Genomic DNA, 24,189 nt, shown 5'->3' with positions numbered 1-24,189 from the left:
GCTCTCTTGGAATTCATGGGTTCAGGTGACAAGGCCTAGTGACAACTGTGGTGAGCACCTCACTCTCCATCTGTCTCTCTGTCTCTGTCTCTGTCTCTCTCTGTCTCTGTCTCTCTGTGTCTCTCTATGTCTCTCTCTCTCTCTCTCTCTCTCTCTATATATATATATATATATATATATGTGTGTGTGTGTGTGTGTGTGTGTGTGTGTGTGTGTGTGTGTGTCTGTCTCTGCCTCTGTCTGCCTCTCTCTCTCTCTCTCTCTCTCTCTCTCTCTCTCTCTCTCTCTTTCTCCCCTGTTCCCTGTCAGCAACAGTGGCTAAGAATAGTTGCCATGTTCCTGAAGCATCAACAGGTGCCATAAGCTTGCATTGGTAAAGAAAAGACCTAACTCCTTGTCAAAATATCCAACCAGTACTGGGACTGGCTTTGCAGGCATGGACGGCAGACATAGAGCGAAGGTTCTGGAAGACATGAGGAGGAGTGCTGACTGTGGCAGAATAGAAAGGGAGCCTTTGTGCTGTGTGTGGCATCTCTGTGATGACAGCAGAGTAATGTGGGTAGCAGTCCTCAGATGAAGCCCAGAGCCATTGAGATGGGGTGCATCAGGGAAGAGGGTCAAAACCCCCAGGTGCTTTCCTGTAGCAACCACATCATGGGTCCTGCTTAGAGCTTGGAGGGGACCCTTGGGACAGGCAGGATGGACTGGTGCAGCGAAGCACTGAGAGACTCTGGAATGGTCCTTGTGAGCTTCGCTGTCCTCAGTAAACACATGTGACATTAAGAGTCAAGTGTTCAGGCCTAACTGGGCATAACTCTGGTCAAAGGGAACCTGAGCCATTGACTGAGCAAACACTGTGGAGATAAAGACTTTGTAGCCAATCAGAGCCTGAGGTCACAGGGAGGCCAAGGAGGGATAAGATCAGAACTCCTCTTAAACAATGTGGGCAAATGTCACAAGTGTCCCTGTAGACTTGCCCTTTTGGTCTGTGGCTCCTTAGGTTTCTGTAGTAAGAGGCTTTTCTAAGCCACCCTTGGTATGTGTAACAGTGACATGGTGACTGCTTAACACATATTTACTGACATGATTTTGCTGGAGTTCTATGTGGTTCCAGGAAGAGAGCAATCAAGGTAGAAAGAGGACGAGAACAGAGTGTGTGAGGGCCCCAGCGTGACACAGTCCACCCTGCTGTGTCTAGAGCAAAGTCTAAGAATAAAAGGAGGACAGGTCATCCCCAAGGCCAAATGCCTTGTAGTAGGCAGCAGTGAGACTCTTGTTTGATTTTGTAGTAGTGGAAGAGAAGAATCATGGCAGGGAGCAGGGCCATCACCTGTGACAGGCTCTGCATCTGCTTCCCAGGCGGAGACAGATGCACCTGGACCTGGCAGGGACAGAGGTAATGACAGCTCCTACATCCAGGAGACTGGCCCCAGACCTCTGTGTCCTGTCCTTCATGTCTTTCCTTCATGGCTATAGTTTAGGAACCCACAGTTCACCACACTGAGAGTCTGATCCTATGACCCTAGCTTTAGTGATACCAATGTCACTGTTCCAGTGACCTTTCCCCAGACATCACAGGCTTTCCCCAGCCTACTGTCCACTCTTATAGATCCATCCATCTGCTGGCTCTAGAAGCATCTCCAGTTTGATTTTCTCTCCCTGGAATACCCCTGGCATTCTCTTTACCTGAAAGAATCTCAACTCAGAATCGAGGACTGGCATCAAATCTGTCTTATGTCTCCCATGATTATTTATCTCTTCTTGTAGCAAATAGACACCCTAGGAGGTCAAAGAGCTTGATTTGTGACCATTGACAACCCCTTCTAAAGAGATTACATCCTCATGCCGTGCACTGGTGTGGACAGACAGATCTGGGCAGGGAGGAGACACATGGACCATTGTACCTCATGGCGCTGGCTGTGGCCAGAGGCTCTTCTCTGTGCTGCCCGCATTCTCTTACGCTGTTTAACTCAGTGAGGCATGTGTAAACGCCCTGCTCTGCAAACAGACAGGGGGACCTGAGAGAAAGCTCAGTTTACTTCCAGGTGTTGAGAGCTTGTGAAGGAAGCCAAGGATAGAACCTGCATAATGTGTGACGCGGTCCCGAAACAGGCTCAGTGACGCTAAGCCAAGTCCTGCCATTGCATAGCCAGGAGATGATGAGCAGGGTTTAAACGCTGAGGTCTGAAGCAAAATCAGGGGAAAAGCAAGGCTGAGACAATGAGATCAGGTATTGCTGAGGCACGGATGCAGAAGCAGAATGCCAAAGGCTGTGGGAGCGGCAAAAGTGTTGAGAGAACAGGTCTGAGGGAACGAAGGTACACATGCCCAGACTTGTCACTTCCTATGTCACCTTCACCAACACCTTTCTCCCTCCTGATCTCCAGGGAGAGGCATGTCATTATAAACGAGAGCTCTGGATCAGTTTTCCCAGAGTGAGAACACAGGCTGCTCACTGCCAGGCTGAACTTGGGGTTGTTAACTGTGGGTTCTCTGAGAGTGGGGGATGAGGTCTTATTCAACTTTGAGCATGTTCCTAGGGTAGCCTGGCACCTGTCACTGATTACTGTGTTGTCAGACCAAGGAGACAGCAGCAAAGCAGAGCTCATCAAAATAGCATGCAATGTCTTCTAAGGGCTCGCTGGCCGGCCCTGCTCTTCCCTCCTCCTGGGGGGGGAGGGCATGGACCCCGTGGATGGAGAAATTCCTCACTTAGGGAGCAGGCACAGGGTTGATACACAGTCTCCTGCTCCAGGGATAACCTGGCCTCCCCCTCCTAGGTTGCTTGGCTCCTATTCCCAAATACACTATGGCTACCTTCCTGATGCCCTGGTGGACCTCACAGGAGGCGTGGTCACCATCATCAACCTGCACTCCTCCCCTTCTGATATACTGATGGCAGTGAAGACTGCAGTCAAGGCAGGCTCAATGGTGGCCTGTGCCACCCCAAAGGGGGTGAGTATATAGTGGGCTTCCTTGGTACCCAGCAAGCTTTTCTCACCTGGGGGTGTCCATTCAGAGTTCTTAGCTATGGAGGAGACAGGTTTCAATCTGTATCTTGGAATAGGGATTCCAAACTCATAGAAGAAGAGATGAGCTCAGAGAGACTAAGTGAAGTTTCAGAGTCACACAGCTATGAGACGCTGTGCAAAATTTAATGCAGCTGATCACCACATCCTCACAGATTGCTTCCTCCTGACCAGGAGCAGCTTCTGGGTGATCAGGAGGATTGCCAAGTGTTGGAAAAAGCGACCATAGCTATTAGTAGCTCCATTGTGTTTTCTTTATATTTATAAAGGACACTGACCTCACTAGTTATAGGCGTAGCGGGTTTCATAGATTGCATAACATCGGAATTATTTGAGTCTATTCTGAAACATCTGGCTCCCTGTCTGCATGACACTTCTGTACTCTTGAGCATTGGCCAAGTCACACTTCTCCTTGTATAGGGGTGATGCAGAGGGTGGGAGACCCTGCTGACCTGTGTTGTGCTATGCCATGCTCGTGACAATGGTCAGTGAAGCAAGCAGCCCATGCCCTCAGAGCACTGTGAGTTTCATAGTCAGTAGGGTAGGGAGCTCCTGGGCATGAGACAGTAGCCTCCTCTTCTAACTCTTAGGAAGGATTCCACTCAGGCTCACACATATACTCACACTCATATGCGCTTTCTCACACATTCACACACATACACACTAACACACACTCATATACACCCTCACACATACACACTCACACATACACACTCACTCATACACACACTCACACACACATACACTCACATGCACATACTCTCACAAATACAGATTCACACACACTCATATATACCCTCGAATACTTATGCATGCACACTCACTCAAACACACACACACACACACACACACACACACACACACACACTTCTTTCCTGTTGAGTGGTGGCTCGCCAGCTCAGCTGGTATCTGAATGTATTATTTTTTCAAAGAACTCGGTCTGCTCTTCCCTCCTGCAGCTGACAGATGAGGCACAGGTGATGGAGAATGGACTGGTGAGCCAGCATGCCTACACAGTGACTGGAGCTGAGCAGGTTAGTCTCACCGGCTGGCCTGGCATTTGTCCCCTGAGGTTTTCTACAACGGATCCAGCATCAGACGCCCACAGCAAGCGCAATAGCTGACAGGAATACCTCTTTCTCTCCCCTCACCATAGCTTCCACCTCCAACAGTCACCGTTCCTTCCCCAAAGTTATGGTACCAAGGGTCCTCCTCCCCCCTCTGCCTTTGCTGTCTGTGAAGTGATCACAGAGGTGGGACCAACTCCAAAAACAGGTAGAAAGAATCATAATCCCCAATTGACATGGGGGAGCACTTTACCCTGAAACTCATTTCATTTGTGACACACAGACTAAACTGATAGAGTGAAGGTCCTCTAAACTACAGGCGTGTACACAAGATAGCATTTAGTTCTCTCTCAGGTGAGCAGGTGATCCTGGATCAGTGGGTGTCTTAGTAACAGTTCCATTGCTGTGAAGAGACACCCTGGCCAAGGCAACTCTTATAAAAGAAAGCATTTAACTGGGGCTGGCTTAGTTTTAGAGGTTCGGACATGACCATCATCATGAGAAGCAGCAGGCGTGTGCTAGAACAGTAGCTGAGCTTTACATCCTGATAGCAGCTGGGGGACTAGGTCTGGTGTAGTCTTTGGAAACATCAAAGCCCACCCCCAGTGACACACCTCCTCCAGCAAGGCCACACCTCCTAATCCTTCCCAAACAGTTCCACTAATGGGGACCGATTATTCAAATATATGAACCTACGGGGACCATTGTCCTTCAAACCATAATAGTGGGTGACTCTGACATCCAGAGCAGGAGATTCTACCTGTGAGTTCAGGGCATACGCTCTACCCTTGTCTTGTAGCTTGGGAGAAGAAAGATGGCAGAGGCCATTCTTTTATTCTCCATAGTGGACAAGAATGAGAAAAGACTTCCACCTCCCTACACACACAGAGCCCATTAGTTTGCATTTAATCCCCGAGCCGTACCAGTAACCCCAAAATGACTCAGAAATGCATTGCCTGGCTGTTGCTATCTGCTCAAGTGCAAGTGGACTCCATGATTAGGCAGGAGATCTCTAGGAGAATTGACTACAAATGAGTGAATGAGTGTGTGTGTGTGTGTGTGTATGTGTGTGTGTGTGTGTGTGTGTGTGTGTGTGTGTGTGTGTGTGTGTTTCTGAAGGTCACAGAGATGGTGACCTGTGAGATAGTTGCCTGGCACCTGGCCTCCCTAATTTGCATCTGTAGTCATCAAATACCTGTGCAGTGACATTTCTTGACCTCCCAAGGGTTTCCTGAAGTGTTCCCTGTCACTGTATTTCCCATTACTCTTGAGGTCAAGCATGACTTCTGTGCCATAAGAGACAGACTCTCTGCCCTATCTCCCAACCTCCTACATGAATTGTCAGCAGGGACAGTCAAGACTGTCATGACACTGGCCAGGGGTAGACACTCTATTTCCTATAACCCAACTATCCCAAATGTGGACACGTCTCAGGTTTACAAGTAGATTATATCTCATGTGGCAACTGTGATCACTTGGCCGTGCTGGCTGGGTTTCTATGTTGACGAGACTTTGATATTGCTTACAGACCTGGAGAAAGAGAGCTGTGATCAGTTAGTGATGTCTGCGATGAGCGTGGGATGAGCATGTGGTCTGAACAGAGCACCTGACCTGGGATAACAGGTGATCAAGACCACGTGACCTGTATAATCCTGCCCTCCTTTTCTGAGCAGGTGTCACAGAATATCCCTTTGGGAGTTGCCCAGTCATTTGGAGAAGGCGTCTCACCATTTCTGCCTCCTGCAAATGGGTGTACATGAGCAGTCTAAAGGCTCTGAGAGCACCTGCAATCAGTGCTACTTGGTTTTAGTCACCCATTAATAATGAAACCACCGTTTCTGGTGTAGTGCTATTAATAGTCAATGGAGCTAGTATCCATTAAAGAAAATCCATCTCTGGGGCTGCTATCCAGAGTAGATAAAACCCGGGCTACCTCTTGTCCAGTGAGACCTTTGCTGAGAAGGCTGACCAAAGTCAAGAGGACGGTCAGAGAAGTGATGCCATGACCTCAGCACCCTTGGCCACCACCTACTTAGCTACCAATTGGGCAGGGTCATAAAGGACACAGGGGCTCAGGGATTCGAGTTTGTTAGATACAGTCTCCCTCCCCATCGGGAGCGAGACAGCTATAACTCTGAGCCACAAGTGCTAAGATTAAACCAGCCTGTAAATGTCATATGCTTTTTAATCTGCTCATCCTCCCTCTAGGCAGGACACAGACAGGAAGATAAATGAAATTGGCATTTTTTTTTTATTATGCACCTAGGTCTGATGGCAACTCCCCTGGGCCAAGGGGTGAATGTTTATCTGCATGCCTCATTTAGCCCTGCTTTAAGTCCTCTGAATCATAGGCTAACTCTCCTCCCTGTGCCCTGCTGAGCCCCTGACTCCACTGGGCACCAAGGGGGGATTCATTAAGCTCTGCGGCTCACCAGTTGACCACTTTTTATACCCCTGCTTCCTGGGAAGCAGCCAGTGCTGATGCCTGAGGATGGGCTTGCTGTACATCAGGGAGGATGAGAGCCTGGGTTTGTGCCAGGAGCCTCTCTGCCCTCTAGAGGAAGTGTAAACCTTCCGGTGCATCCTGGTAAGAGATGGGGCAGACCTGGAAAGAAACAACAACAAAAAGACCTTTTCCAAGACAAGCTTCTGGCTCTGTGCCAGGCTGCTCCCTCAGAGCAGCACCTGACCATGAGCATGTGGGCCGAAGCATGGTGACTCAAGGGCACAGCCACAGCCACAGAGTCTTTATCTATATCTAATTCCAAAATTTAGAACCTGACAGCAGCCAGGGTGGGAATTCTCCTCTGCCTGCCACTTGCTTACTCAGTGGTCTTATAAAAGTTGCTTCTGCTCTATGATTCTGTTTCTTCCTCTGCAAGACAAGGACTGTAGAAATAACCACCCCCGAGGACTGAGCGTAAGTTAGCTGGGGTGTCTGCACAGTCTCTCCTTGTGCGGGGATCAGCTGCTCAGTTTCTCCTCCGCCTCGGCCATGGAGTTGTTGGGCAGCTCCCTCCTTCCTTAGGTCTTCCATCTCCTTAGCATTAGCATGGATCAATAGGCCAGCTACAACTCAATCGAGCTCCAGTCTCCCTCCCCAGGCTGAGGGCTCCTGGTTCCCAGAAGTGTGAGATGGATGCTTTACTGCTGTTTGTTTTGACGCCCCCATAGCTCACACTCAGACACAAGAGCACAGGTGATAGATACTCTGTGTGTTAGAGGTGGGTAGGGATGAAGAAGAAGGCAGGTTCAGGCTATTAGAGGCCACCTTCTCATAGACTGAGGTGTCTACTCAGGGGTAAGCTGTGGAATGAAGAGGGCTAGCCTTGGCTATTCCAGCCCCATGGATGTCTCTGTCTTCCTCGTGTAAGACTCCTCACTCACAACAATGACCATACTGCAGCCCCCTGGTGGTGCCCGCAGGGTTGCAGGCTGTACCTGCGGGATGGAGATGCCTTCTCTGTGATGGATTTTAGAAGAGGCGGGAGACCACAAAGCTATCGCTCCTATAACCAAATGCAGCAGCCCGTGAGACGTATATCTACAGTTAAACCCGAGTTCACTCAGCTCCAGGAGACAGCACCCAATATGATGGAGCTACCCCTGCACCTGCTGGGGCTGAGCAAAACAAGGGTCATTTTCATCCCCTGCCCCCCTTTTCTCTCTCCCTCTCTCATTCCAGCTCCACACAGGCGGCAAGAGAGACATTGATTTTTTTTTTTCTTCTCTTCATTTTTTTCTCCTGGCTGCAGCCAAATGAGGTCAGGAGTTAAATTAGTCCTGCGAGGTAAAAGCAGCTGCATTCATACTTCAGCTCACCGCCGAGTTCTTGCCAGAGAGCCCTGATGGTTGCTTTTTTTTTTTTCTTTCTGTTCTTCCTTACAGATTCAGTACCAGAGGGGCAGGGAAGAAATCATCCGCCTTTGGAACCCCTGGGGCAACACAGAATGGACAGGGCGCTGGAGAGATGGGTATATGGGGGCTGGGCTCATGGGCAGGCGGAGACTGTTCACTGAGAACCTGGACAGGGTCTGGCTAGCCTCCTGCAGTCCTCACTGTAGGCCTGGCCAGTGTCTCAGTGGGTATGACTATGGGTGCACTTATACTGCCAGGAAAACATTTTCCCAGGCATCTATTAGACACCTATTATGTGCATGGCACAGAATGTGCACTGGGCTAGGTAGGTGCCGTGTGGTATGAACACAGCTGGTAAGCCCTGATGCCTGTCTCCCGAAGGTCTCACGTACCCAGCACTAGAGAAGAGTGTGAGAGGCAGGGTGGAAGCCCAGCTTCCCTTGGGAAGAGATATCTGGAGAATAGAAACATCTTTCCTGAAAGGGCTTCCTTGGATTCAGATGCTGATGATGGCACAGAATCAGCATTGAGCGGGCATCATGCCAGGTGGAGCTGAGACGATGATCCAGGAGATCTTTTTACTGACTACACACCTATGTCCCACCATGACACCTGACCTGGACTCGGTGTACCTATGCGCCTGCCAGCTTCCTTGCTCATGGTGGGGGCTGCTCAGTAGCTAGGCCTCCAACATCCCGATGAGCAACTAGGTCACTTCGGCCAGTTGCTGGCATGGCCGTTCTCAGCTGCCGTGGCCTGACCCTCTGATACCCGACTGCCTTCTATGACCAATTAAATATCTAGTTTCCACATATGACAGTGAACATCCAATATTTATCTTTCTTTTGTCCCTCCCATTAAGCCCTGTTCCTCCCACTCTGGTCCCCAGGGCCTTGGTGAACGACAGAGAGAAGGCCAGGAGGACAGCTATACTTTATTTGCTTCTCTTTGGTGGCCGGCAGGGCTGGGCCTGTTGCATTCCGCTCAGGATCCGTGCAGATGTGTAAAACGCATCGCATCGTAGCCCAGGGGCTGGAGCCTCACTGCCAGCAGGCCAGCAGGGGGTTGGGAGGGGTGGGAGCCTGATCGGAAAAGGAAACGCAATGTGTCAGACAGACAGAACGGCACCCAACGAATAGTGAAAATCAATGCGGTGTGCACTCAGTGAGCTCCGGAAGGCACATGCTGACAGACTGTTGCTGGACCAGCTGCCTGCGCCGCAGCTGGACTCCCTGGGGCAAGCTGAGGCAAGACCTCTTGATTCAGCGTGGGCCCTGGAGCTGGCGTGTGCCTGGCCTCATGGGCACTCAGCAAATAGTGTGAGATGATGGTATGACAGACGATGAGGGAGAAAGGAGGTGAAAGGACAGAAGAGAGAGAGGAGAGGGGAGCAGAAGGCATCGGGTTTGTAAAGTAAGCCTGTCTGGAACCTCTATGTTGTTCGCTGGAGAGTGAAGGGACGTGAAGCCAGGAAGCCACCACGCATGCGCCAACTCAGCCTGTACAACGCCTCCATTCCTGCCTTCTTTTCTCTTGCCTCTGTTCTTAAAATTATCTTTTTCTTCTTTCTTCCATCCCGGCGATTACACACAGGGCTCCTGCATGCCTGGCAAGCCCTTAACCACTTCGCTACCCCTCTCAACCCTCTTTATTATCTGTTCGAAACGGGGTCTTGATCTATTGCTCAGGCTAGGCTGAATTCACTTACTAGCCCAAGCTGGCCCTGAACATGACACCCTTTTGCCTCAACCTCTGGAGTAGCCAAGATTACATACCTGTGCCACCAGGATTATCCTTTACTCTTTCCAAAGTAGATCTGAGTAACCTCTGGCTTCCCCCAGTTCTCCACGCCTAGCACCCCAAACTGCTGAATATGGGCCCAGTCAGACCATTGACAACAGGTTCCCTCAGGTGAGCAGAGGTGGTAAACTCAAAATGGTTAATGTTTCCCTTGTGTCTTCCACAACCAGCGAAGGCCACAAGGGACATCAGAGCTCAGAGAAGGAAAATGTCCTATGAGTAGTGTATTCAGGGAAAGCATGGCAGATGGCAATGAACGTGAGTTGTCCTTGTGGCAAGGACACTGGGTAGGGCCCCTCTCGCTAGCCAGGAAACTGCTGGGCTGCAGCAGAGGAAGAAGGGATGGTGAAAATGGTCCTGGAGCCTGGATTCATGTCCTGCACACATGAGCATGAATGGAGCCTCTAAACACAGACGTGGGCAGGATCCCTTAGGATCATGTCCCTTGGCTGAGTGCAGAGGCTCGGCCCCCTCTCACCAGAACCAGCCTGGAAGGAAGCGGTGGGAGCTGCATTATCACTGTCTCCATGCAGGTGGTCAATTTCTCCCCTACTCCTTAGGAATGGAGACGGATGGCGAGAGCCGGATGGTCTAATCTCAGCCATAATTGAAATTTCAGTCGCACACACTTAAAGGCAAACTTGCATGAATCAATAGCGTATTGATTTACACTACATTTATTTTCCCTTACACGCTGCAGAAAATGTAATTATCGCTTAATTATAAAATTGCCATTTTACAATAACACATTTGACTGCCTCAGCCAGCAGCCGGAAGTCTGGGTGGTGGTCTCTGCCTTTCTGTCCTGACACAGAGGTGACCCGAGCTCTTGATGCAGGCTCCTCTATGGGAAAGATCTCATTAAACTTTTGTGCCTCTGGGGCCTATAGCCTGTGGAGCTTGCTTCCACTTTGAAGGAGGAACAGCTGTTCCCTTTTGCCTAGAAGGGTCTCGTTCCCAGAACTTGCTCCTGGAACACATCATCTCTATAGTAGTAACTAAGAAACAGAGAGAGAGAGAGAGAGAGAGAGAGAGAGAGAGAGAGAGAGAGAGAGAGAACTGCATGGAGTATGTGCCTTGGTATCTGTTAGATGCCTGTGATAGTATCCTTGAAAGCAAGGCCACTGCTCTCTGGGTTCCTAGAGTCTAAAAAGAGAAAGAAATAAAAAACAATGGAGCACTAGCTACACAGAGCACTAAATATATGGGAGCTCAAAGGAAGGGCTGGTTCTCTGAATGGAGCAGGTGAGCATTAGCCAGGTGTCTCATACAGAGCGTCCTTTAGCAGAAAGATGAGGGAGAGGTACCAGGTTAGCACCGAGAGGAGCATCACGGTGACGTGTGTGTGTGTGTGTGTGTGTGTGTGTGTGTGTGTGTGTGTGTTGTAGGGGAGAGCTCTCTTTAAGGAAATGAAGATATTCATGATTGCTAGAACGGGAAGCTCAAAGGTGGGGGTGGGGCAGGAGCAGCCCAGTTCAACCTGGAGAGGTTTTCTTATCCTGGGAATAATTGGATGTGACCAATATGCTTTAAGCAGGGAAATGACATGCTCAAGCGCCTGCTTTGGAGTGCACATCTTGGTGGCAGTGTGGAGGATAGGGAGGAAAGCAGGCAGAACTATGTCCGGGGAAAACCACATATCCATGGGGGAGGAGAGGGTGGGCTGAACTAAGGAGACAGAAGGAGGTGTGGGACCAGGGCATCTGTGAGGGGGACCTAGGAGGTAGAGTCAGTAAGTGAATACTATTTGGTGACTGTCAAGAGTTAGATAGCAAAAAAGGTCTTGTGTTCAAGCTTGGAAATAGGAGGAAGCCGAAGATGAAAGCCGAAGATACCAGGTAGTTTTTATTAGTGTACATTAATTATACAAATCATCACATCTTTATACATGTAAGAGATGCATTTCAATCATTTCTCCACTTTATACCTTCACATGTCCTCCCTCCTTTTTTCCATTGTTAATTTATCAGACCAGCCTAGGCACCTATGAACATATATATGTATATGTATGTATATATATATATCACATTTTGTTTACATATATATGAATGATTATATGTGATATATATGACTTTTATTCATCCATAAAGAAGAACAAAATCATGCTCTTAGCAGGAAAATTGGGCAGAACTTGAATATATCATACTGAGTAGAGAAAGCCAGATCCTGAAGGAAAGACAAGATTGATACATAATATCTAGATTATAACAAAAGCAGACAGGTGATTTGAGGTCACGGTGGGCGTCTTGTAGTGTTGTGGGGATCTCACAGTCTTTCTCTCCACATTCAGGTCCCAGGAGTGGGAGCAAAGCCACGACCCACGGAAAAGCCAGCTGTATGAGAACAAGGAGGATGGCGAGTTTTGGTACTTATCCTTCTTTAAGGATGTCTGAAGTATTTCCTCCCCAAGCCCTCCATCATAGTCGTTTCCCTTAAACTTCCGTAAGGATGGAAATTAGTGTTGCAAAGACCCTCTTCAAGGGCGCCTCCACTCTTCACCAAGGCACAGAAGCCTTGAGTGACAGGTGTCATGTCCCCTGTTCTTGCTGTGAAGGATAGCTTGGAGAGGAGACTCCAGGCTCTCCTGGACATTTTGATGGTAAGGGGCACTTGCTCATTTTGATGGTAAGGGGCTTGAGTTTGGAGGCACAGTTGTCACCCCGTCTCCCATCATGTGAAGACTCAGCAGCTCCCGTTTGCTTTGGCAAAACTCTCCAAAAGAATTAACTGCAAGTGAATCTAGCAGCCTGGCCCTGGGTGGGGTGTCACTGTCCTCAGTGACCCGAAAACACATGCCGTGCCTGACGTGCACATCTTAGAGAAGATGGGCATTTCTCAGAGGGTCCTCTAGTTTACTTAGTAACATATTTTAGTGAGATTTAGCGTGTGAATGAAAAGGAAGAAAAACAGCAGGACAGGTCTGTACAATAAGCACGGTTGGGACCTCAGATGCTCCCTGGAGAAGAGGAGAAAGGAAATGGACTTAAGAAAGCCTGGACACGCAGGACCTGCACAGGCTCAAACAAGATAAGATTCCAGCACTGAGAAGGGCAGGTGGACACAGTGTCCCTCCCTTAACCAAGAAGCCTTTTACAATTAATGCTAAGAAGGGGAATATTTCTTTTCTCCAATGGCATGCCCCTGGGTATATCGGTCATATGCCAGTGCAGGTGACCAACATAAAACAAAATTCCATTTGGGGGCATGTTTTTTGTTCTGTTTTTGTTTGTTTGTTTTTTAGTTGTCTGTTTTGATTTTCGTTTTTTGTTTTATTTATCTTTTGTGTGAGAAAAAGGAAGGACATGTTGGGTCAGTAGGGAGGCGGGGAGGAGTTGGAGGAGGAGTAAGAACATAGTCAAATATACTGTATGAAAACAAATTTAAGTAACTAAAAAAGAAGAAATTTAGCATGTGTGAAAGAGTGAAAGAAAGCCTGCATCTGGGGCTGGAGAGACGGCTCAGTGGTTAAGAGTGCTGCCTGCTCTTCCAGAGGTCCTGAGTTCAATTCCCAGCAACCACATGGTGGCTCAAAACCATCTTTAATATGATCTGATGCCCTCTTCTGCAGATAAAGCACTTGTATACAATAAATAAATAAATCTTTTTTTAAAAAAAAAGCCTGCATCTAAGGTACTCAGAATCAGAGAGATGAGTGTCAATTAGAAGGACAAATCTTCCTCAATATCTCTATTTTAATCCTAGCACAAGGCCAGGTTTTCATTGTGGTATCTGTGTGTTTTCTTAAAGACATCAGCAATGAATTTGCAATGAGCAAAGGCTAGATTGATGACAGTGTGGAGAAGCGAGAACAGAAAAAACCTGGCCTCTGTTCCCACTGCCCCTAAAAGGACTCAATTGGATTAATGGTGTAGGGAAATAGTTTTGCCAGGCGACACACAATACTCAGATTTGTCTCTACCACTGTCCTCTCAAGCATGGGAGGAGAGTTTGAGGGCATTAAGGCATGACACTGAGTGTGACAGACTTTGGTCTTTAGGTAGGCCTATGGTAAGTCAACACATGGGTACTGACTGGAGAGGAACAGTAAAGTGGTGGGAAGCTGGGCATGGGGACACAGCCAGAAGTGACTTAGCCTGTATCTGTTTCCTACAGGATGTCATGTCAAGATTTCCAAGAGAACTTCTCGTGCCTGTTTATATGTAACCAGATCCCAATCACCCTGGATCATGGAGTCACACCCAATGAAAGATGGTGCCAACTGATGTTTAAGAACCAAGTGGTCTCAGGAAACACAGCAGGTGGACATTCTGCTAGGCCAGCAGCTGGCAGCCCTAACTTTTCTCTGACTCTTGTGTCTGGTTAGACGACCCAGCCTGATGAAAAAAGCAAAGGCGTTAGCTTCAAGGGGCAACTACCCTTTGTCCAGGCACAAACACGATGGTCGCTGGCAGGGGGTGAGGGGTAGAGGTAGGAATGGGAGGGGGCGGGTTAATCACTACTCTAGCGTCCTACAAGTCCTGCCACTCAGCTCTACCTGTGTCCCATGTGGAGATCTGGCTCCCTGCTCTCCAATAAACACCCGAGACAGGAGGAAAGGCTGTAGACAGAGCAAGGGAAAGGAAGTCAAAGCCTCATTAAGCCATCGTCATTTCCACACACTAGCTTTGTGTCTGGGTCTATCACTGTTTTCCCTGTCTGAAGCTGCCCCATGTGTGTGCAGCCTAAAGAGTAATCCATGCTTACCCCCCCCCCCTTGAAGCTGCAAATCACCACCCAGCACAGGGTGAATAGTCCTGCCCTGCTCATGAGGTAGCGGTGGTAGGCACCTCCACCATGACCCCTCACTATCCATCCTGTTCCCTGTTTGTGACACTGGTGACTGAACCTGCTTCCTGACAGAGAGAGTCCAAGTGAGCTAGCACATCCTCCATTAAAGTGGCTGCAAACATATCTGTGTGAGAAAACGTGTGCTTACACCTGCCTATCAGGAAAGGGTTCCTTGAATGACCCCAGACTTTAAGGTGGGCTCCTTTTTGATCTCCGGGCTCTTGTGATTGCTCTACTACTCAGAGAGCCTCATCACCAAGGAGGCCAAGGGCAGACTAAATGGAACTGCTGACTCACTCTCTCCCCAAGCAGTGCCAGCCTGACTATACCATGAAAGCCCTTTCCTTAGATGTAATACGCATCAGTGAAGTAACTCGACTTACACAGCAAGGCCACTTATAGGCATACCTTATTACAAGGAAGCGAAGGAAGGAAATAATCAATTGAGTACCTGCTATATGCTGCTAAGTGCATTTTAATCATCACCTTATTCAGTACTCATAGGAAGGCCGTGACCATGATCGCCGTCCATGGCTCCCTACTCACCTTTCAGAGCTCATCAGCCGTGACCTGTGCCTTCTGAAGAACAGCCCCTCATCTATATCCTGGCTCCCCTGCACTGCTCCATGTGCACTCTCTTGCTCTGGCTTGTATAAGTGCTTGGGTCTAAGAGTACTGTGGATGACGACCCCCATCTATTTTCTACCATCTTCACTGGCGCTTGTGATGCATGCCATCCCAGGCTCTAATGGTTATCGCTACTGCCAGTACAATAAGTTCACGCATACTTGGAGATTCTGTCATCTTACTTATAAACAGCCCTTAGAGCTGGCTATGGTGGTGGCCTCTTGCAAACCCAGTGCTGGGGGAGGTGATGACAGATAGAGTCCTGGGGCTTACTAGCCAGCCAGCCTAGCCTACTGGCAAGTCCTAGGCTGGTGAGAGACCCTGTCTCACAGAACAGAATGGAACAGAACAAAACATTGGGCAGAGCATGAGGAATGAAACTTGAGGTTGGCCTCTGGCCTCTACAAACACACACACACACACACACACACACACACACACACACACACACACAGATATACAGTGATAGGACTGACTTCATAGTGTTCCCGTCTCTGTTTTTAAGAGGAATAGATCAAGGCTTAGAATCTAAAGAACTTGTTTCACAACTACTGCCTGTGGCTGCGGCAGGCCTGGGCCTTGGCATTCCATCCGTTGAACCCCAACCCCATAAAGTGCTGTACTAGGAGCTCTAGGGGTGCTTCTGAGCCCCAGTAATGGCTGTTTTCTCTTCCAGGGGGACGCAGGGGAGATACTCAGTACCTCTTTGATGTTCAAGAGCCCACTGGTGGCAACAACGTCGTTGTGGCTTTCACCATCATGTCACAAGGCTTGAAGATGGAAGAGGAGATATTTCCACTGCAGTTCCAGGTGTTCAAGGTAAGCAATCTGTTTGGGTCTTGTTCTTTGTAGATACTGTGTACACGCTGGGCTAGGTAGAGACACTGGCCAAACTTGAAGACTTAGTAATAAAAGCCCAAAGGCATCCATATATCCAGCTCTAAAGTTTTAAGAAAAAAATAAACCAAGGGAGAATTAGACTTGACTATTTTTTAACATTGCTGTTCTTAATTATGTACGTGTATGGGGGGGGGCTATGTTTATGTGTAAGTACAGGCACCCATAGAGTCTAGAGGAGGCCTGGGTCCCTCTGGAGCTCCAGTTCCAGGCAGCTGTGAGCTGCACTGTCCTGGGGTGCGAGCAGAACAAGAACAGCGTTTGTTCTCTCCCCTGAGCTGTCCCTCCACCCCTTGACCATGTTTAAATGGCCTCTCCCCCTCCCCTGTGCCGCTTGTGTGGTACAGCTGTTCCAGGTACGCCCCACGTCTACTACCTGTATCTCAAATAGCCCTCAAGTCTAAGACCATCTTCCATAATTGTGCAGGTTCTTGGGCCAGCCCCAGAGCCCCTGAGCCAGAGAATCTTACATGCAGAGTCTGTCTGTATTTTTAACAAGTTCCTCAGAGGCTGCCTACTTATGTTGTTTTTGACATTCATTGGTTAAAATTTGAAGAGCTTAACACACACACACACACACACACACACACACACACACACACACACACACACACACACGCACTCCTAAGTCCAATAGGTGAATCCTTTTTCCTCTTATGTTTAGTGTTTCTACTCTAGATCAAAGCCCAGGCACAGCTCAGGGGTTGTCATGTAATTCAGATACTCATCCCAAACCAAGTTTTCTCTTCAGCGCAGACTCTTTCCTCTACCACACTCCCAACCTGCTCCCTCACTCTCCCAAATGCCAGCACACAGACACACCATGAGACAGTTAGCTAAGGAACTCACTTTTAGAAAACACAATTTAAAAGAAAAAAAAAAGTTACAAAGAAAATCTAATGGTTCTGCTCTATCTTCTCCCCCAAAATTCAATGCATCCCAAGGGTAGAGTGAGTGACTCTCAGGTCATCGATCCCATAGCCTCATTGCACAAATAAAGCCATGACGTCCTGTGAGATAAGTGGTCCCATCTTCTCACATGAGAGTTGAAGAGACTAGTGCACAGAGACATGAAATGTCATGCCTGAGTTAATGGTGAAGCTGAGACCCGGCATCAGACACACCTGTCATGGAGCTCAGACCTCTGTTGACACACTAAGCTAGAGATGGGCTTAGTGTCCCTGAACAACTTTGGTTGCTCAGAAGCAAAGCAACTTTCAAAGACGAGGTTCTCAGTCCATTTATGGCCTCTGCTCATGGAGATCTGTCCTGCTCCCAGCTGGGGCCCTTGCTAGTGACAAGGCTTCATGGATGTGGCACTGCAGAGTCACAAGCACGTTCTCATTTAGTGTCTCAAAACTATGGATATACCCACTTTTATGGATAGGAAATCCAAAGCTTAAAAAGAAAAAAGAACCATCTTTCCATCATCTCATCATCTTTCCAACAACATCTGCGGAGTTTGATGTCAGTGCCTGTAGGCCGGGCCCAGGGTTCTCAGTAGGGCTTACACACTTGCATTTCTCCTGGTACCCAGAACAGCAACAGAAGCAAGGACCCTGGCTCTGAAAGGCGGCAGGGGGTGGCTATTGGGCTCTACTTTTCTAACATAGCTCAAGACCCTTACCTATTCCTACCTCTTTTTGCTTAATTATTCAAGAGCCAAAGCTCATACAAAAGAGATTGTTGGGACTCAACACAGTACTTTTAAGTTGTCTCAGGCCTGCCAGGACTATCAAGGGACATCTTCTAAGGGTGCAATAACAGACAGTTGTTATTTAAACTGCCATTTGGCATCTGCCTCTGCTTTGGTGGGAAGAAGCATGCAGGCTTCAATTGTAATAGCGAAAGAAGCCCAATACCCCATCCCCAGGGCTTGGATTTGTGACCTAAGTGTTTCCACTTCAGTGTCCCCTTTGCCTCCATTCCAGCACTGCACCATAGACACACCCCTGCCTGTGCCCACAGTCTACTATTAAATAAACAAAAGAGGAAGGAACAAGTAAGCATTGTTTACACCAAGTCTTTGGGTCCAGAAGTAGCCGCACAGGCCAGTCTAACTGGCCAGTAGGGTCATATCTAACTGACCATCTTGTGCAGCCCCCACCTACCTTTTGGGTTTCATTTTCTAGATGACCCCACCACAGGCAATGGACAAACATGCTTATGGTTCAGGAGTTATACTGAGCTTCTGTTCAACTCTATTTTTAACATATCTCCAAGCCCCCCTTCCCTTTGTATAGAGATGCATTATTTCTCAGCTGTCACTACCAAAAGTGCACTCAGACCAGAGGCTTCCTCGGGCTTCCCGAGATCTCATTGGTCCTTGAATGAGATGCTAATGACCAGTCTAGATCTTGTCAAAAGATGCTTGGGCACTGGAAAGACTGCTCAATGGTTAAGAGTTTAGAGGACCCAGGGTGGGTTGCTCGTACTCACATAGTAGCTTACAACTGTCTGTAACTTTAGTTCCAGAGTTTTCAACACATTCTTCCTTCTTGGGCACTGAGCATGCACTTGGTGCATACCCACCTGTGCTGGCAAACACTCGTATACACAAGCAATCTTTTTAATCTTTAAAAAATAAAAAAGATGCTTTGGCTGTTTTTGTATTCCGGCCAGAAATAAACAATGAGTTCGCCAGCATCCAGGCTTATGGGAGTCCCTAGGGCTGGATGGTTATTATTATAATGCTGATGCAGCTGAAATGAGGCTCCAAGCTTAGTGTGAGTCTGTGACTCCCCTGCCACTCTTGGTTCACAGTTCTGTCTTACATCAACCAGATACCACTGGTGTGTGACCAGGCAGGAAAAAGCCAGGACCAAGAAAAGGGACAAGAGTTCATGTTATTCCGTTGTCATTCCCCAAAGGTGCTCCCACAGGCCTGGGTTTAACGCCTCACTCCCAGTAGCCATGGCTAAAATGTCTGATCACACCCAGCAAGTGGTTCGTCAGCTGTGTAGAACCCCAGCTCATGGTGCACGGGATCTGAACCCAGGCTAACTAGGAAGAGCTGTGCTTAGTGGGGCGTGGCTTAGTTGCAAAGGAAGCAACACAGCTTGCCCTGTCCCCTGCTCTATTTCTTGCCTACCTCACCTCCATTTTCACACACATGGAGTAGGACAGGAACATCTGTTCAAAGAACTGTGATGAATAGCCTGCGTGTCACACCAGATAGACTCTGAAGCTTGCGGAGGGGCATAAGCATGAAACTGTGTCCTTTGGGGCTTCCTTTCACCAGAAAGAAAGAATGGGACGCATACATTCCTTACAAGGGGGGGGGGGAGTAACCACACAACAAACCCCTACCATGTTTAAAATTGTCTAAGGAGATCAAAGAAGCTGTCTTCTCATTGGTGCTCTCCATATCCAGGTATCTGTCCTTGACTTTGGGAAATCTGCCCTTGACTGAGATTACATCAGTGTCCTCCCTGTTTCTCCTGTGTTACCATTATGGCTATGAAAAATAACCCCATCTTGCTCTGACATGAAGGGGATGCTGCCCCCTCTCAGCTATCTTCTTCCTTCAATTTCCCTCTCTTTGCTGTGCCTTACAACAGTATAGGTTTCCTTTTCTGCAATTCTCCACAACAAATGAAGCATCTTTCCCCATTCCCAACTCATACCCCGTGTGCCAGACAGGCTGGCCACACAAGAAATAGTGTGGGTCCTGAGCTAGCATGGGAGAGACAGTGGTCTTTCTCTTGTGTCTGGCTTCCTGAATGAAGCCTCTTTTTGTCTCTTCCACAGGTAGACTCCCAGGTATGGCTCACTGACTTCCCACACCTCTGATGCTGTCCCTTGGTAAACTGTTATACTTCTTCGAACTATTAAACCTATCCACATGCCCTAAGTCTACAAGTTTACTCTTGCTGTATCTTCAATAAGCAGTCAGACTAGCATCCCTGAACAAGTCAACAAACTGGGATATGATTTGTCATTTTGGTATGTGGCTGGACCCCATAGTGACTTTCTCTTTAACATCCAAGAGGAGCTGCAACTGTGAAAGCATCCTGAAGCATTTGGTCCTCGTAGGGAAGCTTGGTCCAGCTGGCTCCTGTGCGTTTAAGATGAGGGCATAGGTTAGGCGTATCTAGGGAGGACCTTGGGATTCTTGAATCAGTCCCCAAATCTACCACAAGCTGATGCTTAGAGGCATCATATGGCTTCAAGGCATACCTTCTACCTCTTCTCAAAAGCAAATGGATAACTGTTTTAAATTCAATAACATGGCCTGATCAAGTATTGATTTAAAAAAAAAGCAGTCTGAAGGCTATAAGAAAGGATGGGAAGGGACAGTGGAGTTCAGAGGGCCTGACCTCACAGGCACAGCCCTTGCCATGACTGTAAACTCTTCCTCTGCTGCCAAGAGGAAGGTCCAGTGTATGAGAGAGGGACAGGATGTAGCCATAGCCGGCAGATGGTAACAGCGTCCCACCCCAAGGCTGTTACAAGGCCCTAAGAAGCAGACAGTGTCTAGGGTAACACCTCCCAAGAGCAAGGAGACTCAGACAGAAAGTTGGAAGCACAGTCCCTTAGCCATGGCTCATCCCCAGAGCTAGGGCTTAGAATCTGCCTGGGCCCCAGGTACCCCAGCTGTCAGAGACCACCTAGAAGGGCTCTGAGGGAAGCTCTTAAATGAATGGAATGGACCAGGGTTCCAGTTCTCTGAGCTGGAGAACACAACACAGTGGGGACTTAAACCAGAAAAGGACACAACTCCCCCCCAACACCCCCCCCCCACAAGAATAATAGGGCCAGCTGTGTAGCTACCTGGCACAGGCTGCTCTGTGGACTGGACTAGGTCTCCTTTCACTCCTGCGTCCCACTTTTCACTGCCCCTGAGCAAGTCTACTCTGAACAGGGCCCCAAAAAGTGTGACGGGGGTGGGGAGCAACAGGCAAGTAAGGCCGGAGGAAGTCCGCTCACATCCCCAGTGCCAGAGGGCAGAGCTGCTCTTTTGGAAAAGATCCTGCCCCATCATTCATTGCTTCTATCAAAAGCACCTAAGTAAAGCAGGTCCTCCAAGCCCATAAGGGCAAAACCTGGCCTCTGCTATACACTTGGACGTTGGCCTATCCCCTGCCTAGCCTCGTCGCTGTGCCCTGATAGAAACTACCCCATTCCTCTTCTTCCCCCAAGGCAGAGCCTATCAATAACTGTTTCATGCTGTATAAGCATTCTAAATGGAATCGCCATGCTCACATGCGGTAAGAGAATTTGTTTAGTAAGGGGTTTTTACTATATAATATGCATGTGACATCTGGTAATAGGAATTGTGTTATATTTATTGTTTTATCTGTAAGAAAATTTAAAATAAAAGGAAAAATGATTGAGACCCATTATTTTCCAATGAGAAGGAGTCCTGGGGCTCTTGCTGGAGAGATGAAAGAGAGGGGGAGAAGAAAATTCAACCCTGCAGTCCTGTGGCAGCCCAGAGCATGTGATTAAAAGTTTAGAGGAGACATAGCAGTGGGAGCCCCAGGAGAAACTCAACACTGGAACAATGTCGCTATTCCCATGTCTCGTTCACACAAAAATAAGAGAGAAAACCAGAACCCCAGGATGCTATTAAATTAGGGAGATAAAACTCCCTGTCAGATTTTTGTGCATATACTGTAGCATCTAGAATCTGCCATGTCCAACCTTTTGACGTGGCAACAGGATTCTGTCATCTACAACTATGTTGGGCCACATCCATAGCTATCCTGGAACACGTGGTGCATGGGCAACAGGTGAGACATACCTGGTAGATAAAATGCTATTGTTTGGGGGTTGGTTTGGTTTGTTAATTTTGAATCTGAGTCAGCACTGTCTCCTTTGGTGGCAGGTGGGGGCTTGGAATGGTGTTCCAGTGACCAGAGAAGGGTCTAGCAGGCAGTGGCCTCTCCTAGTGGTCAGGTTTCTTGTGTAGAAAGTACTTTCTCACAACAATCTTGTTTCTTCTAGTTCCAGAAGTTCCGGGAAAGACTGCCGCCCGCCTTCTTCTCCCCATTTAGGAATGCTGCCCAGGGCATAGACTATGTGTCCAAGTGCAACTTCACAAAGTCCTTCCACCTAAGCCCTGGGACCTATGTAGTAGTTCCCTCAGCCCACCGAAAAGAAGTTGAGTTCCTGCTCCGAATATTCCTCAAAATGCCAGACAAGGACAGGTACAGAAGCACTGGGATCCTGAGTGCCGTAGTCTACTTCAGTGTGCCTTTGTGAGCAGTGCTCTGTGCGTTATATGCAGCACCTAGTGTGAAAGGGGCACAATATGAGTCTTGCTCTTGAGATGGGCACTACAATGGGGACCGGGAAAGTCCATGAGCCAATAACTTGACCACAACAGCAACGTAAAACCACATTTGAGGATGATGTGGAGGGACTGATTCTGGCCAGAGGGACTGGGAAAGGCTTCTCAGACTTCTGCAGGTCCCTGAAGGTAAATAGAAGTTAATAACTTCGGTGAGGAGACAATCCAATCCATGTGGGGTGAAAGAGCCTGGAAAGATGCAGGGGGCATGACAGAGCCTGAGGCTTGTTAGTCATATGTACAGGGTAGACCAGGAAGACAGGCTGACCTGAAAGACAGACTCTTGAATGTTAAGCCATGGGTCAACAAGTCCTGTTCCTCCTGAGCCTGAGGCAAGAGTTACTATAGTCACAGAGGTCTCCACAGTGAATATGTAAGGGCCATCACTGCCAATTCGAGATAGAACGTGAATGAAAGGTTATCTGCATCCTGGAAGTAAAAGTTAGCATCCATGTGCATCCCAGTGTGAAGAAGCCAGTGGCTAGGAAACCAGACCATGCCCATCCAAAGGAACATCTGATCATTGTGTGGCTACTGCCATGGCTGCCTTCTACTCACCCTTGCCAGAGCTATTAGGTATCACTGGGTACTCTCCACAGGTAGACTCCTGGAAATATGCTGTAGGTCATTTGTGTCACACTGTTCCCTGGTTTTCTAGGAATCCAAGCAACAGTTCCAACCTCAGAGCCCTCAAGGTAGGTGTGCAGATCTTGTTTTCTATCTTTGTTAGTTACATCACATCTCCCAAGAGCTTCTTTCTCCTTCTTGGTCTTGCTATTGGCCAGGAAAAGCAGAGACAATAGGATGGGCTAGTGGTAGCTCTGAGAGGTGAGGCAGAAGAGGAGACCAGCCCTCCAAGACTAGACTGGACCCAAGTATCTTCCTTCTAACAAACTTTAGTTTTCAAATCCCCCTTAAAGCTTGATTTCCTTCACCTTGCCCCTGCAACTACCAGGGGAAGCCGTGTCTTAGATTCAGGTAGGCTGACTGTATCCCTCAGTTAGGCCAGGGCTTGCTAAAACAAACCTTTACCAGATGAATGGCGTCTTTCCCAGAAATTTAACGTAACTGTTTTCCCTTTGATCCAGAGAAGTCTTTCAGAAAACGGATCGCTAAAAAGCGTTCTCTACAGATCTATGGATCAGGTATGCTATTTAACGCCCATAGACCTCACCTATCAGGAGAGGGAGAAAATGCATGGAGAGAGAAAGAGAGAGAGAGAGAGAGAGAGAGAGAGAGAGAGAGAGAGAGAGAGAGAGAGAGAGAGAGAGAGAGTTTCAGTCGCTTACCAGAATGCATGGAGCAAAAGGGGCTTGATCATATTAGCCTTTCTATCCCTGGACCATTCCCAAATGATGTTCTTGCCAAGTTCTGAAGACAAGTGATGTCCCAATGTGGGTGGACTCCCATTGGAACATAGAGCTTAGGAAGGCAGAGGATAATTATGGGCTGTGTGTAAGGGATATACTGTGGCTTAAGCCTTTAGACAAGCAGTTGGCAGAAATCTTTCTTTCTCTGGCTCGTCCATCCCCCTCCCCCAACCCCAAACTTGGCATTGTTCCTCCCTGGAGCTGGCCAGCTTCAGAAAGCCCCAACAAGCTCTCTTCCTGCCAAGCCACCTATGTGCACACGGGGCCTTCCTAATGGTTTAATAAACTGTTATAAAGAACTCCTTGACTCCTCAGGATAAAAGAGCTGCCAATGGTTCCGTGGGATGGGCCTTTTACCATTAATAACCGTGTTGGTGTGGGAAGCGCAAAGTGATATAGATGATTTTGTGTACTGTGGGCCAAGCAGAGGCTGAGGAAGGAATGATGCCAGCCAGCCC

General features: G+C 48.3%; 1 protein-coding gene across 1 annotated transcript in view; it reads left to right on the top strand.

The window, feature by feature from the left end:
* Positions 1 to 24,189, top strand: part of CAPN13 (calpain 13) — an 82,079-nt gene that overhangs the window by 37,276 nt on the left and 20,614 nt on the right. The window contains exons 6-15 of the mRNA XM_084793657.1: positions 2,781 to 2,955; positions 3,989 to 4,063; positions 7,985 to 8,070; positions 12,045 to 12,119; positions 13,868 to 14,013; positions 15,846 to 16,018; positions 19,817 to 19,828; positions 22,016 to 22,218; positions 23,020 to 23,056; positions 23,450 to 23,506. Coding sequence (XP_084649783.1) covers positions 2,781 to 2,955; positions 3,989 to 4,063; positions 7,985 to 8,070; positions 12,045 to 12,119; positions 13,868 to 14,013; positions 15,846 to 16,018; positions 19,817 to 19,828; positions 22,016 to 22,218; positions 23,020 to 23,056; positions 23,450 to 23,506 — 1,039 coding nt within the window. The remainder of the gene's footprint in view (positions 1 to 2,780; positions 2,956 to 3,988; positions 4,064 to 7,984; positions 8,071 to 12,044; positions 12,120 to 13,867; positions 14,014 to 15,845; positions 16,019 to 19,816; positions 19,829 to 22,015; positions 22,219 to 23,019; positions 23,057 to 23,449; positions 23,507 to 24,189) is intronic.

Source organism: Acomys minous, assembly GCF_964271855.1.
Source record: "Acomys minous genome assembly, chromosome: 8".
NCBI classification, from domain to species: Eukaryota; Metazoa; Chordata; class Mammalia; order Rodentia; family Muridae; genus Acomys; species Acomys minous.
Note: the sequence above shows the minus strand (reverse complement) of the source record. Positions and strands in the feature narration are given on the sequence as shown.